This window comes from Pleurodeles waltl, chromosome 11 (assembly GCF_031143425.1).
Source record: "Pleurodeles waltl isolate 20211129_DDA chromosome 11, aPleWal1.hap1.20221129, whole genome shotgun sequence".
In the NCBI taxonomy this organism is placed as follows: Eukaryota; Metazoa; Chordata; class Amphibia; order Caudata; family Salamandridae; genus Pleurodeles; species Pleurodeles waltl.
This window is the reverse complement of record NC_090450.1, coordinates 745,700,015-745,714,790: the sequence shown is the minus strand read 5'-3', so window position 1 is coordinate 745,714,790 and position 14,776 is coordinate 745,700,015. Positions and strand designations below refer to the sequence as shown.

Here is a 14,776-nt window from a genome sequence, read left to right as displayed (position 1 = left end):
CTAGCTGACCTATCATCTAGTTCAGCAGTTCTTAACCTTTTGACTTCTGAGGACCCCTATCGAATCACTACTGGAATCTGGGGAGCCCCACCTGGAAAGTTTCTACAATTTGAATCTCACAACAATACACAAAATACAGAAAAGTATACATCAAACAAATACACACATTATGAAACGTTCTTTAATTCACAAATAAAATATATACGGGTTCGAAATTCAAATTTTTATGCGAATGTTTGAGCTTTCAAAAATGTAGTTTAATTTATAAAAATACTAGCAATCTAGCAGATAATTTTCTCTTTTTTGCTCCTATTCATGCTCTCTGCTTCAACTGAGGCTACCAATTTTACTTCATTCTATTTGCTGTAATTGAGTTGCTCCCATTAATAAAGCTGAGGATAACAATTAAATTTGTGGCCACAAATTTCAAAATCCTTCACTAGTACTGAACATAAGAAATTTCAATTATAGTTGTTGCCTTTTAATTTATGCATTTTAAACATCTTCTAATCAGTGCATAAAAAATAGCACGGGTACTGTGACATTGACTGCAATTTGAAGGAGTAATTAGGTGAGGGGAAGATGGTTGTTGCGTAGGCTCTCATTATTCTAATGAGACTACTGGATTTTGAGCGGCAAGATCATTCACAGTGCGGGGGGCTAAGTCTGACCCACAGTGGATGACACTTGTCACTCTAAATCCGGGTTTTGCTCCGGCTAACTAGCACTGCCTCATCTCTCTCGAATGGTAGAGACAATTGGGCAGCCGAGCACATGACATCTTAGTACTACTCAGGGAAGTCGGGGTCACTCAGGTTACAACCGGTTCTCTCATACACAGTACGGTCTCATATATAAATGACAAAGGCAGTTTAAGTTTTAAAGATTGGTTTAATAAAATTACTGCATCTTAGATAGCATGAGCTGCAATAACCAGATCTATACAACACAGTAAAATTTAAATAGTAACGATGAGAGTGAAGCACAAGAATAAGGCGATCATAGTGCTGCTAGATTATTTTCTCTCTAAGTTATATTTCGAGCACAGCATGTGAAGCTCTATGCCTGCCTTTCAGGTTCCCCCAGGAGGACATCAACCCTCATACCTGAGCAAAGGCCTGTAATCTGCATCAGCATCTGCAACAGGGCATTCTGCATCTAGTTGTTGGTCCCTGGCTGGAATCTCCCTCTTGACGTATACTAGGACTAGGAAGTGTTTTTATAACTAACACGCAGATGTTCTAAGAAAATGTCCCTAAGTAAGGATGTGTATTTTCTACGTAAACTGGAGACTAAACTTCTACCACGTTTACCAGTAATGTACCAGACTGTAGCCTTGACTGAAGCACAGGGCGATCAAGAATGCATTATTTGAGAACACAGTGCTGAACTAAACTAAACAGTGTGATAGAAGAAATTAAAACAAGACCGTAAAACTGGTTATTGTAAAATAACAGTGCGAGGCTGAATAAAATATATCTAGGGCAAAGTGCACAGCGGCCTAGTATATTAAACTAACGTGCATAAAGCTATATTAAAAATGGCTACACTACAGGGTTAGAGTTCTGGCTACAAGAACACATTATTCTGCAAGTATTTTATTGACCAGCATCTTGCAGATAGCGAATTGTACACTGTTTTCATCTCCCTTTGGTTGACATTAAATGAGACTCCCTCCCCTCCCTTTCAGCTGGAGGCACCTAAAGGTTGACATTAACCATCCACAGGCAGTTGCGTTTGCGTTTAAAAAAAAAAATAGAACTCTTTGTCATATTGAAAAAAGATTGAATCCCACTTACTTCAACCACTGCTGCTAATACTATTTCATTTTCTAATCAATCACAGACTCCTATGTAAGCGTCTGGGACCCCAGGTAAAGAACCGCTGAGCTAGCTTATTAATAGTGTCATCAGTCTGCACTGGTCTCCACAACAGGAGGAGGTTCCATACACTTTTAGCAATTGAGGACCTTCATGCAGATTTAATGTCTGTGTGTTTATCTTTGGGTGGCTACACTTGTCCGAGCAAATTCAAATTATAGGCGTCTGAATTACCAAAATGCAAGTGGTAGTAGACCTTTTAGCCCACACCGGCACACATAATGTTCAGACTCTTCATCGCATTGAAGCTGGGGTGAATGGGACCTGGGGTGGTACTGAAGCACTCTCAAAATAACCAAGATGGCGTTCAGAAAGTGAATGAGCAGTAAAGCTGGCTTTAAATTTTGTTTTTATCTTATCAAACGTTCAGAGAGGTCAAATATACGGCCATTTGTTCTGACAAATTGTTGCTTATTTTATGAAAAGAAAGGGAGCCTGGTGTTGACTGTTGTTTCTTCTACTGTAAAGTTAGCAGGGTAATGTGCCTGCTGAGAAACACATAGTGTAACATGCAGATCACGGATTTGTATTTCATGTAGATAGTGGATTGCAGCTTTGATACAGAGATCCTTTTATTGCTTGCAGTTCACAAATAGTAATACTTCTAATACAATTCAATGAGGTATACATCAGGATGAAGGCACAGAATGCAAACTGCAAGGCAAGGGTTTAGAACCTTATTGTTCTCTTCTCATTATGTTGTTATCTTACGTTTCCTGAAAAGGGTTCCTTTGGATAGTAATAAAGTCTTATTAATAGAGACAATTTCAGCTATTGTTATAATCCTGATTTTGTGCTTCTCTGACCATGCACTGAAAATATACTGCCTACCAGTTTGGATGATATGCGACTCCCACACCTTGTTAGTGTCTTCTATAACATTTACTTACATTGATTAGCACTCTTGTTTGATTTATTATGTCTGTATAGTGTGTCTGTGTGTGTGATATAAATTGCTCTCAAGGGCTACGCTGGGATGCATAGCGCTATAAAAATAAAAGAATAAGGTAAGATAATAAATTAATAAGTTCTGTTTAAATCATTATTTGTGTAATTACTCATACAGATACATTTGACATGCTTACATTTCATTAATATCTCTCACATATAGAAGGTAGAGTTAAAAAACTGCTTTGAAATCATAGTTTCACTAAAGTACTTGTGAAAAGCAGTGTGCCTTTTGTCCCTCATTCCATTTTGGTGCTAGACTCCAGGTAGCTCCCAGCAAGGATGACCCCCTCCCCCCCCACAGAAAAAAAGGTTGATGGCCCGTTAAGTTAGGCCTCTGTTTTTGGCCCAGTTATTAGTGAAAATAAGAAAGCCCTCAACATCTACAGGTTGCAGCTCCAAACAGAAAGGAGATTGTGTACAGGCGCTGCAGGATGTGCCCCTTAGGTGGTAAATTACATCAGAACAAATTGAGCATTTGTCATGTGTGCCAGTCAGATCCCTGATCTAGCTGAATAATAGCTACCAAATCCTGAATACATCTGGATCCTCCCCATTTCTTCCACTGGTTGTCACAAAACTGAATTACAGCAACTTTCTTAACACATACTCTTTTCTAATTCTTTTGTATAAAAAAATTACCAGGTGTCTGAACAGCATTGTGTTCTTTGTCTGGAAAACCCTATCTGATATTAGCAAAAGTGCGTGGGGTGGGGGAGAGTAAGTGCTATGCAGTAAATTTTGGCAGCCCGTTTGTGGGTTTTTGTATATATGTGGATAGATGGAATTTAGAATGTTTAACTGTGATGTAGGATAGAAGGTTGTGATTTGAATGTGTAGGCAGAAGCAGCAGTTAGTTTGCAGTATCCTTATGTTGTCAACAAGTGAACTGACAGGATCTCACCTCGCTTTTGTGGCCTTCAATTGGAGGAGCGTGGCGTTCAATTTCCTGTAGCTCCCTTGTTCCTGTCTGAGCGGGAGGAGTTGCGTTTTGGGAGATTTGTTTGGACCTGTTGCGTCCCTGTTGCTACACGTTTAAGGAACACGTTTCGCTTGCTTTTGGGACTTGCATGCTGTTTTCTGTTTATTTTACCTTTTTGGTGGAATTCCTGCCAACCGTGTCGCTGTTTCCACGTGAGGAGACACATCGAGGTATCCAGGGGAGCCGTGACGGAAAGGCAGCACTATTACTGCAGCAACATTTCTACTGCCTGAAATTTTTAGGAGGTTCTGCCCCCTCTAACATCATCCCGACAGCCTGTTTTCGGGATTTGTTGTGCCGTGCTGTTGCTTGGCAACCACGCCGTCAGACGCAAAGTTGGCTGTCCCATCAACGGTGCCTGGTCGCGTTATACACTGTTGCATAACAACGCGTGTTATCTCCATTTTGAAGTAAAGACAAAATTTACAGTGGTGTGTTACTATGGTGATACGCACACCTCACAGGTAATATCTTCCATTCTGCATGTTTGGTGTCAACACACACCATTGAATTCTATGTTAAATTGCCCTAATATTCTCTGTACGGCGTGCTCGGTGACGCGCACACCATTAAACTTTGTGTCAAAAACACTTTCTGTGCGGCGTATCGGTGACACACACACACACACCTTTGAACTCTATTTTAATTTTGGCAATTAACTATTCTTCAGAGGGGACATGCATATATGTAACGTAGGTGTGTCACTATCTACACGGTAATTTGCACACCTGAATAGTGCTGTTATAGTACATTATGTTATAGGACTATAAGTTACTGCCTGTAGGTGGCCATCACAAGTCATTTATTTGCAGGTGTAATTTAGTATTTTTTTTAGCTGTATAGAGATTATTAGGGATATACTTAGCAGGTTTACAGTCATGCAACAAAATATTGTGCCACCACTTCCTTTTGTCCCTAGTCCTGAATGTGCTAGTATAGATTGGAAGCATGGAAGAAACATTAGGTGATATTTTTACCAATAAGAAAAAGTATGCACTTTTAAGGCGTTGTTTGGGCACAGAAGGAAGGAACATATTAAAATGTTTGCAGTGGCAAGTAGTATTAGGCGATGGAGAAGATGAATTTGGCTCTGCGATTTTAAATGCTTGACAGGTTTAAAGATCATAAAATTGTCGTTTTGGAAAGACATTAATTTTGTAGACAACATCAGTTACCTAGGGAACCTTTGGAAAGCTCTGTGGGTGCTTTGAGAACATTAGCTGCCACATATGAATTCAAGGAATTTGAGGATTAGTTAATTTGTGATCAAATAGTTGAACACACAAATAAAAGGAAGGTGCAAGAAGTGTTGCTTACCACACCAAATTTGTCACTGAGTAGAGCAGTGGAATTAGCAGGTGGTATAGAAAACACTGTATCGTACATGGCTCAAATGTTGGTATCACAGCAGAATAAAGAAGTGCTGTCAGGTAAAGGGGAAAAGAAAGTTAGTAAAATTCAGATAGTGTCAAGAAAGAAACAGTAAGATGTTTCAGATGTGACAGTTTGTCCCATTTAGGCAACTCATATGTTTCTCCTGCTACTGACAAAATGTGTATGAGTTGCAAAAAGGAAGTACATTTTGCAAAAGTAAGCAGGTTAAATGATAAGGAGAAATTGAAATCTAAAAGTGTAGTGAATGAACATGATGACAATGACAGCAAATCATCAGGGTCTGGTGATGAAAGCTCTGTATTAAGTATTGAAGAATATATTGACACTACGGAAGATCAAAGTGATTATAGGATGTTGTTAATGATTATGCCAAATGTCAAGTGACCTCATTGTCAGATAGGTCTCTGTGGATGAATAGTGAATATGATGGTGGTTTCGAGGAAAACATTTACACTAATCCAAGTGATTGATTAGGGAAACATGCAAGGATAAAAAATAAAAAATAAAAAAAATCAAATATAAAAACGATGGTGTATGGTGGAAAGCCCATAGAAGTTGTTGGTCAATTTGAAACTATGCTATCCTTCAAAGGTAATGAGTCTCCTGATTGTTGGGATGGTTGGAGCTAATCTGGAAATAATTTTGGATCCAAACAATGTGGATTAAGTCCTATTAAAAAAAGAATGCATGAACGCAACGTTTGGGCAGTACAACTGTCAGAGTGGGAAATGACGTTTCCTACAGTATTTACAGATAAAGTTGGTAAGTTGAAAGGATTTAGGCACAAAATTCAACTGAAACAAGGGGTGGAACCAATTGTACGCAAAGTAAGAAATGTTCTGCTTGTGATAAGGGATGATTTACGTAAGGAATAAAAAATTTGCAAGGTGAAAACGTGATCTAACCAATAGAATGATTGGAGTGGTTATCCTCAGTTGCTCTTGCGAGGAAACCTAATGGAACATTATCCATGTGTGTTGAATTCAGGAACAGGAATTACACAAATGCTATCACTAATAAAAGGGGCTAAGTATTTTACAACACTGGATATGGCGTCTATGTACCATCAGGTTTTAGATCGAAGGTCACGTCACCTAACTTAATTTATCACCCCTGAAGGACCATTTCGCTTCAAATGGATGCCATTTGGGTTGGCCTCAGCTGCCGTTGTTTTCCAAAGGCTAATTGAGACTCTTTTCAAAGAGGAAGAAGGTGTTATTTGTTTCCGGGTTGCCTTAGTATTTAATGCAGAAGAATGGTTGATTCATGACAGAAAATTAGAATGGAAGATAGGGGAATGACATTAATGGCAGATAAATGCAAGTGTGCTGTCTTAAGTGTGGAATATCATGGGCATAAGTTGACAGCAAGTGATGTAGAACCAAAAGAAAACATGGTGAGAGCCATGGTGTATGCACCGGTACCAGAAGGGAAAGATCAGTTACGATTTTGTCTGGGACTTATGGAATACTATTCAAGATTTATTGCTAGATGTGCAGAAAGGACGCACAAGTTGCTTTTGATGCTGATGAAGGGTGAAAGATTTATTTGGAGTGATGAGTGTAACAAAGAATTTGAGGCTCTGAAAATGTGTTATTCTAATGCCATACCTCTTAAACCTTTTGATACAAGGAGCACCAGTATTTTAATTACTGATGCCAGTCAGTATGGTTTAGGGGCTGTGTTGTTGCAAGCAAGAGATGGAAAAGAAGGCATAGCATTTGCCAGTAGTGGATAAAGAGGAGCGGGATCTTCTTTTTCTGTTGAGGAACAGGAGACATTAGCATGCTGGTAGGGGGTGAATCATTTCTGCAAATATTTGTGGGGTTCAGAATTTGTGATTAGGGTTGATCACAAACTATTGATTGACACGTTCACCACAAACAAGCTACACCTAGAATAGCTAAACAGCAGTATAGACTTCAAGGTTATGGATATCGATTGGAGTAAACCCCACTTGTTAAAAACGTAATGGCAGATTGTTTATCTAGATTGACATTGGTTGATAAGGGCAGTTTTGAAAAAGATGATGGAGAAAATGAAGAGACTGTGATAAATGGAATATTCACCGTTACCTCTAATGCCATTTCTGAACACAAGTGAGTAGAAGCATTACGAAAGGATGTTGTGTTGAGTAAGGTAATGAAGCATGTAAAAAATGACTGGCAAAAGGGAAAAATGTATGATGAAAATTTGGATGCGTATAGGCATGTGGGCCCGAAACTATATATAATGAAGAATGTGCTCTGCAGAGCTGAAGTGTTGCTTGTGCCTGAAATTCTGAGGAACAAGGTAATCAAATTTGGTCATGAGGGTCACATTAGTATCCAAGCCATGAAAAGGCGAGTGAGGGAAACATATTGGTGGCCGGGTTTAGATAGGGATGTGGAGGGGTATCTGAGTCAATGCATGTATTATGTTGCCAGTGACAAGGGTCAGGTAACTACTCTGAGTTCTATAAATGCTATGCCGGTTCCTAAAAAGGTTTGGTCTAAATTGTCTATAGATATAATTAGACCAGTAAGGGTAAATAGTAACCAAGAGAAATATGGAATTGTTTTAATTGATTATTTTTCACAATTAAGTATATCAACAGTATCACTTCAACATCTGTTATAAATGCCATGGAAAGTATCTTTATGGGTGAAGGAGCTCCCAATGAAATGATTTGAATATGTCTAGGCAGGCGCAGCAATTATTGTATGCCTGTGTACCTGGTAGTTCATGCTAAAGATACTCAATACATGTACTTACGAATAATCCTGAGTTTGCAGCACCTTTACAGTGTTGACCAGTGGTAATCTGTTTTTAGCAAGAGGATGCAGACAAACCACTGACACCTATGAGTGTGCAAAAGGCTGCTTTCAATGAACCAGGTGCACATTCCACGTCAAGCATCCCTAGGTATCTCTAGGAAGCTATGCCTTACAAAACTAACATTGCCTCAATATAGATAGCCCCCCCAACTAAACTCCCTAACATATGTCTCATTCCTGACTTCCTTACATCTTAAACTTTATCAAATTGATAATCTTATAGTGCTACAACTTCTTGGCCTCTGCAAAATTACAACTTACCCCACTTCGCCACTTTCAAACTGTTTCCTTCTCAAATGTCAATACAACCATTTCACCTCTCCTCTACAAACCTCCTGTCAAACTGCTCCATCTGCCCCATCAGTGACAATCTGAATAAAGCATAAAACCTTCATAAGTGCACCTGTCCCTCCAAAAAGGAGGCCACAAATAACACAGAAGAGAGATGGTGTGAGGTACTTAAAAACATTCCCTGCCTATCTAGCCCTACACCCACTTATCTCACTATGTGTATGGCCACATCAGCTGAGGAGTATGCCACACTTGTCAGCTCCTGTGGGATGTAGTCATTCACTGATTACCCCTCAGGCCAGGACAAATGTTGGATCAACATAAGCTGTCCTTTTCCCTTCTTAGGGAACACCCCAGTTGGGGACACTATCAGATTGTCAAAGGAACACTCATCATAAGGCCCTACCATCCTTCTTGGACCTCTTTCAGCAATTTGTCCTGCAACACCTGAGGATGTTCTTTAACTGACTTCGTTATTCGCCCTTCTCCCTTGGTGCTTATCTGTATAACCCAAATGAAAACCAAATTTAAACCCTTGCTGTAACACTTGTGCCTCGTCCTGCTTGTCATATTACTGCAACCAGAGCTCCAGTCGGTCTACCTTAACTGGTGTAGGATCCCTTACCAGCAAATGTTTGTGCCCTGCAACCACCTCCACAATGTGGTTGCTGCTGCCAAGTCCCTCCCTTATACTCCTTCCCTTCTTCACTGACACTCATGCCTGTACTTACAAAATTCCCTGTTGCAAAAACCCCAGTTAAATGCCCAGCATGCATCCCCTTGTTCCCTCTGCCATCTTCCCATGCTGCCCAGCCCTTCCATTGTGGGGTGGTATCCAAAGGACTGATCCAAACACCGGGAGACCACTAGCCGTGAAGATTGTTGGGGGGGGGCTGGCTGGACCCAAGATAGGTAGGCAGAAGCCATTATCAAGTTCCTCCCCCTTTCTCCAAGGAATATAGCCACAAGACATTATCCAGTCCCCCCTACTTCTCCTCAGTATCTTCAGCCAACTGTTCACGGAATTCCTCATCAGACTGCACCCAAGCACACACATCCCAAAGGTAATCTGTGTCTTCCTAATAATGCCCATGTAGTTGAACAAGGCCACATATCGCTCAGGGTACTTTTCAAAGTACACACTGGTGTTTATAAAAAATACAGCAATCCGATTCTCAATACCGGCTGGAACCCTAGGCCTCTTGGCCTATTCACATTCTTCCTCCGTTGACCCCTCTTTTGCCCTGATCACCCTATCCAGTAACTTAAATACCTTGATGTATTCACCCTTCTAAATTCTGTCTTTTGTGGACACTTAAGGGTTTAGTAATCCTCATATATATGGCAGTTTCTTAATGTTCAACTCTACTGTCATCTGCATCCTTGTCCTGTTCGCCTTTCGGGCCCGTCTCCTCTGACCCCTCCTTGCTCTTCCCAACAGTCAAGCTGCCCTCCCTCTGAGTTGCCCCTTCACCTGTACTCACTGTGTCACTGTCTCCAGTTATATTCGATCCGTCCCTCTGTCTCTGCGGTGTGCTTACTATTCTTCAGCCACAGCCCGGACCCATGGACCATATCCTCCCCTTCACTCCTCACCCCTAAGGTTACCATAGTGACAGCAGCCTTTTTTGGCTCACCTTACTTCACAGAAGCCCACTGTCCAGCTGCACCACCACTACTTGTGCGCCTCCGCCAGCTGATGTTTCCCCATTGCCTGCTCCAGATAACCTCCCTCTGGCACCTGTGATACACCAATCTCCTCCTGTTGCTCACTTCTTCTCCCCCATGTGATTCCTGCCCCCCCTATTGCACCTGTGTGTCCCTCTGCCTTCCATCTCCCAGAAACCCCTTCTGCTAAATCTTCTTCCTCATATTCCAGCATCAGCTGGTCATCCAAATTTCCATGTTGAAAGCCGCACAGGACTGCTAATTTCCTATCCTTCACCAGACTGTCCCACCACTTACAAACAGGATGCCAGTCTCCCCTCCTTGAGGGCTCACCAGACCCTCTCTCAGCTGACAGCAAGAATGCCCCACAAGACCTACTGCAATCCACTCCTTTGCCGTCCCCAGGGGAGGTCAGGCCAGCTGAACTGGGCCCTACCTTCCCTTTCGAGTCTGGGAGACTCTCTGGACCCCCCCAAGTGTGCTTGAAAAGCCAGGATGATTGCCCTCACCACTGTCCCTGACTCTAAATACTTCTCTTCTGCCACCCTAACCCATCTGCCCCCTTTTGCTGTCCAGGAGGTTGGATCCCCTCTCCCTTCCCATGCTGTCCTTAGCTCACTGCTCCCCAAGAACCCAACTCCTTCTCCCCATGGCCTGTACTACTGTACCTTCCCCCCTTTCCTCCGCTGCTAAACCCTGGCAGGCTTTTTTGGTCTGCCTGCAAAGCTGTCCTTTTCATGCTGACCGCTGTGCTCCCCCAAGCCTCCATTCCCTCCCTCCTTATTGCGCCGTTCCTACAATGCAGCAAAAAATGCAGGGGGTGGCACAAGCTCTGGGTCAGCTGAAGCGATTATCCAGGCCCCCTCACATGACTCTGGGACTAAGCGCCACTCCTGCCATCCTCCTGCTGAGGCTGCACGCCTGTTCTCCTACCTTGTTTGGGGTTGCACGTCTTCCACGGCCTCCTTCATGCACATTCAAGACCCAGCTACACACATAGACTGTAGCCAGGCATGCTCTCCTTTTTGTGAATGCTGGTGCCTGCTGCCAGATGTGGCTGCTCCGCTAGTACCTTGAGCCGAAATGCTGGACCAAACAGGCTGACCTAACATAGACCCCGAGCACTCGGCCCACCTTCCTGCCTTGTTATTTTAAAATGTTGAGGCAGGCAAGCCATCGCTGCAGCCACTACATCCTGTGCTGCTCTTTTTGCTGGACTACCACAGCTACAACCTCCCCCAGGCCTCCAGGCTCAACAAGTTCTCCCTCCTAACCTCCCACAACACCCGAAGCACTCCCTGGACTCTATCCTCCATCCCAAACCTGTAACCCTTTCCCCCCCTCCCCCCAACAACCTGCCAGCTCCTCCTTGACACTATCCCCACCAACCCTGTCCCACTTTCTCCTAACCTAACAACCCCCAACTAGGCCCCATTTATAAACTCTCTGCCTACCTGACCAGCCACCGTGCAGTTTTACTAGCAAAATGGTGGCTAGTCACTCTTGCCCTGTCTGAAATGGCTCGTAACTCTGCACCGACCACAGACTAACAATCCCGACCCTGCAGTCCATCTGGACTGCACCACCTGCCACGATCACCCATAGCCGGCAGTCCTCCCTGGTCTTCCTCACCAAGCCTCTATCACACCACAATTGTTTGTGGACTTGCCCAAGCTTGCCTTGAATGATGTTGCAAGTACATGGTGAGCCCAAGTGAAAAGCTGAATTTGACAATCGTCTGCTTTTATTTTGCAGTTTGTGCGTGAAAGTCTTGTTCAGATGTCACCCGAGGATTATGCCACATGGCTCCAGTCGCGTGTTTCCACCAACTGCCAAAGAACACAGAGCGCCCCGCCCATGAGGTGAACGACAAGGGAGCCTGCATCTTCTTTCCTGTGGAGCGCCGCCTCGTAGACATTTCTGAAAAGTACAAAGGATCACATTCATGATAGATTATAAAAGACCCAAGATGTTATGTTTCTATTGACCAGGGCGAGGTGCATCTCTGCAAGAAAGGAAAGACAGAACAGCAGTACACTGGCATGCAACAGCACACAACTAATGCACAATGAGCGAAGACTTGACCAGAGGCAGTAGCAAGCCTTGCAGTGTATCTGCAGGAGAAATGTTGTTAATTTTGTTTTTCACTGCAGCCTGTCAAATGTCCATGTTAAGTGTTCAAAAGGTCAGACTTAGATTTCAGTGTTAACAGGAAATCTTTGATTTCTAAGCAATGTGTTAAGTCTAGAGGTAAATCTGCTGAAAGGATCACTTTCACCTAGAAATTGCATGTTTGAGGACATTCCGTTGGTGGGTCCTTACCGTGATTTAGCGTTTCCTCTGGAAATCTGAGCATTCTCCATTGGCACCAATCCAAAAGTAAAATTTACGTTTTATAATCATGCCTGCACGAGGTCAACAACAAAGGTTACCTCTAAAAGAAAATACAAAAGACTGTCACATAGGGCCTCATTACGAGTCTGGCAGTCAGCAGACCAATGCAGCGGTCTGGACACCACATTACAACCCTAGCAGTTGGGCTGCCAGGGAACCGCTAGCTAAGTCTGGAGGTAGGTGGTGGTTCTAATCCGTCAGGCCAGTGCTGCAAGCAGCATTGCCCTGGGGATTATGATCCCCTTCTCTATCCACTGCCATGAAAATGCTGGTGGAGAACGGGTGCAGGGGACCCCTGGGGGCCCCTGCATTGCCCATGCACTTGGCATGGACAGTGCAGAGACCCGCCTGGCCAGCACCCTCACAATGTTCACTGTCTGCTTTGTGAACATTGCGAAGGTGCTATTGCACCCTGCGGACTACAGCACTGCCGCTGGCTCGATTACGTGCCAGTGACAATACTGTAGCCTGTTTCCCGCTAGGCTGGCTGACAGAAACCAAGGTTTCCACCCGCCAGACTAGTGGTAAACTCAAAATTGGGGCCAGTGGGGAGGTAGCCTGTGTGGCAACAACCTCCCCGTCAAAAGTTCGGTGGATGGTGAAAACCGTCCGCAGAACTCATAATGACCCCCTTTGTCTTTTTGGTATTATTCCAGAGGAAGTATATACAAAGCAAGTAATGGTAAATACAATACACAAGCATGCACATTTTACAGGTCTGGATGACAAGCAGCATCGCTATAGAGTGTTGGGTCCCAGAGTTGCATCTCAGAGTGAAGTTAATACATTCTTTCTTACGTTACTATATTGCAGCATAAGGAAAAGCTCTAGTTGAACAGTGAGACAGTGCACTGTATGAATCAACATTTCTTCTCGTGTAAAATACGATTCCTGGGGATGGTGAGGCTCAAAGGTGGGGGTTAGTGGATCCGCACAGGCTAGAGGAGTCCAGAAGGAGAACTATCTTCCCCTGCAATGTGTCTTGGCGGGGGAAAGGGGAGGTGAAGGGTGCACACAGCCTCAGACATTGCTATTAGCTCCTGGTTGTTCTTCTCCAAGTGTAGGTGGAGCAGGACAAGCCAAGCCAAGGTTGTGGGGCTCCTACTCGAAGCCCCTCAGTGTCCGGCCATGGAATTATCAAGTCTGCAGTTTACTGAACTAGTAATTCCAGATCTAGAGACACAGGCCCATCGTAATGGTGACTTACGGAATTCCACCTGTAGTTACCGTTTCTAATAGATTTCTGGCTCTCGTTATCATCCCCATAATTGAGAGCAGTAATACTGTTATGCATAGGAAAATTAGATAAAGTATCAAGAGTTCACCCAAAGATCTGCCTTCACTGAACTAGAATATTTGAGCTCATAGAGATTCAAAGCATTGTTGAACAAGAATATGAGTGGTACAGTCTCTTAATGTTAGAGGTGACAAAGATTAGTTAACATACTGTGTCCTGCATAGTCATATGAACCAACAAATTCCGGGAAACAGTTTTTGGAGCATGGTTGGGGTACTGACATATTGGCATATTGTCCTACTCCAGGTGCAGATCACTACCATCCACATTACACAAATAAAGCAAAGATGGTCGGCACAGGCCCACACATCTGCATGTAGCTCCTCTTTCCCATTTAAATACATTTTACCAAATGGGCAGTCTGAACTGAGCAGTCTGAACTGAGCCTCTTTCTTCGAACACCAGGACCTTCACAAGTTATGTGTACCATGTCCTTCACAGTCTTCAAAGGATTTCAGAAAAATTTGGGTTGTTTCCATATTTTTTTTGCTGGCAAAATCACCAGGGACTTTGTGCCTTTGAGTTAGGTTCCCAGGTCTATAGATTAAATGTATGTACAGTGGCCTTAAAGTATTCCATTGTCAATATATTTGTGTTGGTCGCAACTACAGAATAATCTCATAGTATCTCCGGGTTCTAGTATTGAGGGGTGTCATGACTGTTACATTTAGTGGAATTTTTTCAAAAGCTTTCAGTGTCCATTCAGTAGTGCTTGAAAGCTTGATTTCAGAGTGTGCTTTGGTTAGTGACTAACTCCTTCCCGACTATGACACTAGTTAGGCTGACGACCTAACTCTGTGAGGAGCAGAGCCATCTTGTACTTACAACTTTTGTTGGTATTTGTCCAAGTAAAGTAAAGCAGTTGCCAGATCACGAGTAAAATGCACTGCCTCCCATACGCTTTTATTGAGTGATTTGTTTACACAATGCCTGCAAAGGATTTTGAGTATTTCTACCACATTTTGCCTTGCATGGGCTAGAAGGAGCATGCACTACAATTAGCTGTAGGTGGCCTTCACTGGATGATGGTCATGAGCATATCATCATGAGTCTCAAACATTGTATCTATAAATGGCTATGTTATTGGAATTGAAAAAGAGACCCG

General features: G+C 43.1%; 1 protein-coding gene across 1 annotated transcript in view; it reads left to right on the top strand.

Annotated features, from left to right (window-relative positions):
- Positions 1–14,566, top strand: part of CCDC60 (coiled-coil domain containing 60) — a 493,444-nt gene extending 478,878 nt beyond the window's left edge. Inside the window, exon 14 of the mRNA XM_069214471.1 lies at positions 11,736–14,566. Within this exon, the coding sequence (XP_069070572.1) occupies positions 11,736–11,846 (111 nt within the window). The 3' untranslated portion in view covers positions 11,847–14,566. The remainder of the gene's footprint in view (positions 1–11,735) is intronic.
- The last annotated feature ends 210 nt before the right edge of the window (positions 14,567–14,776 follow it).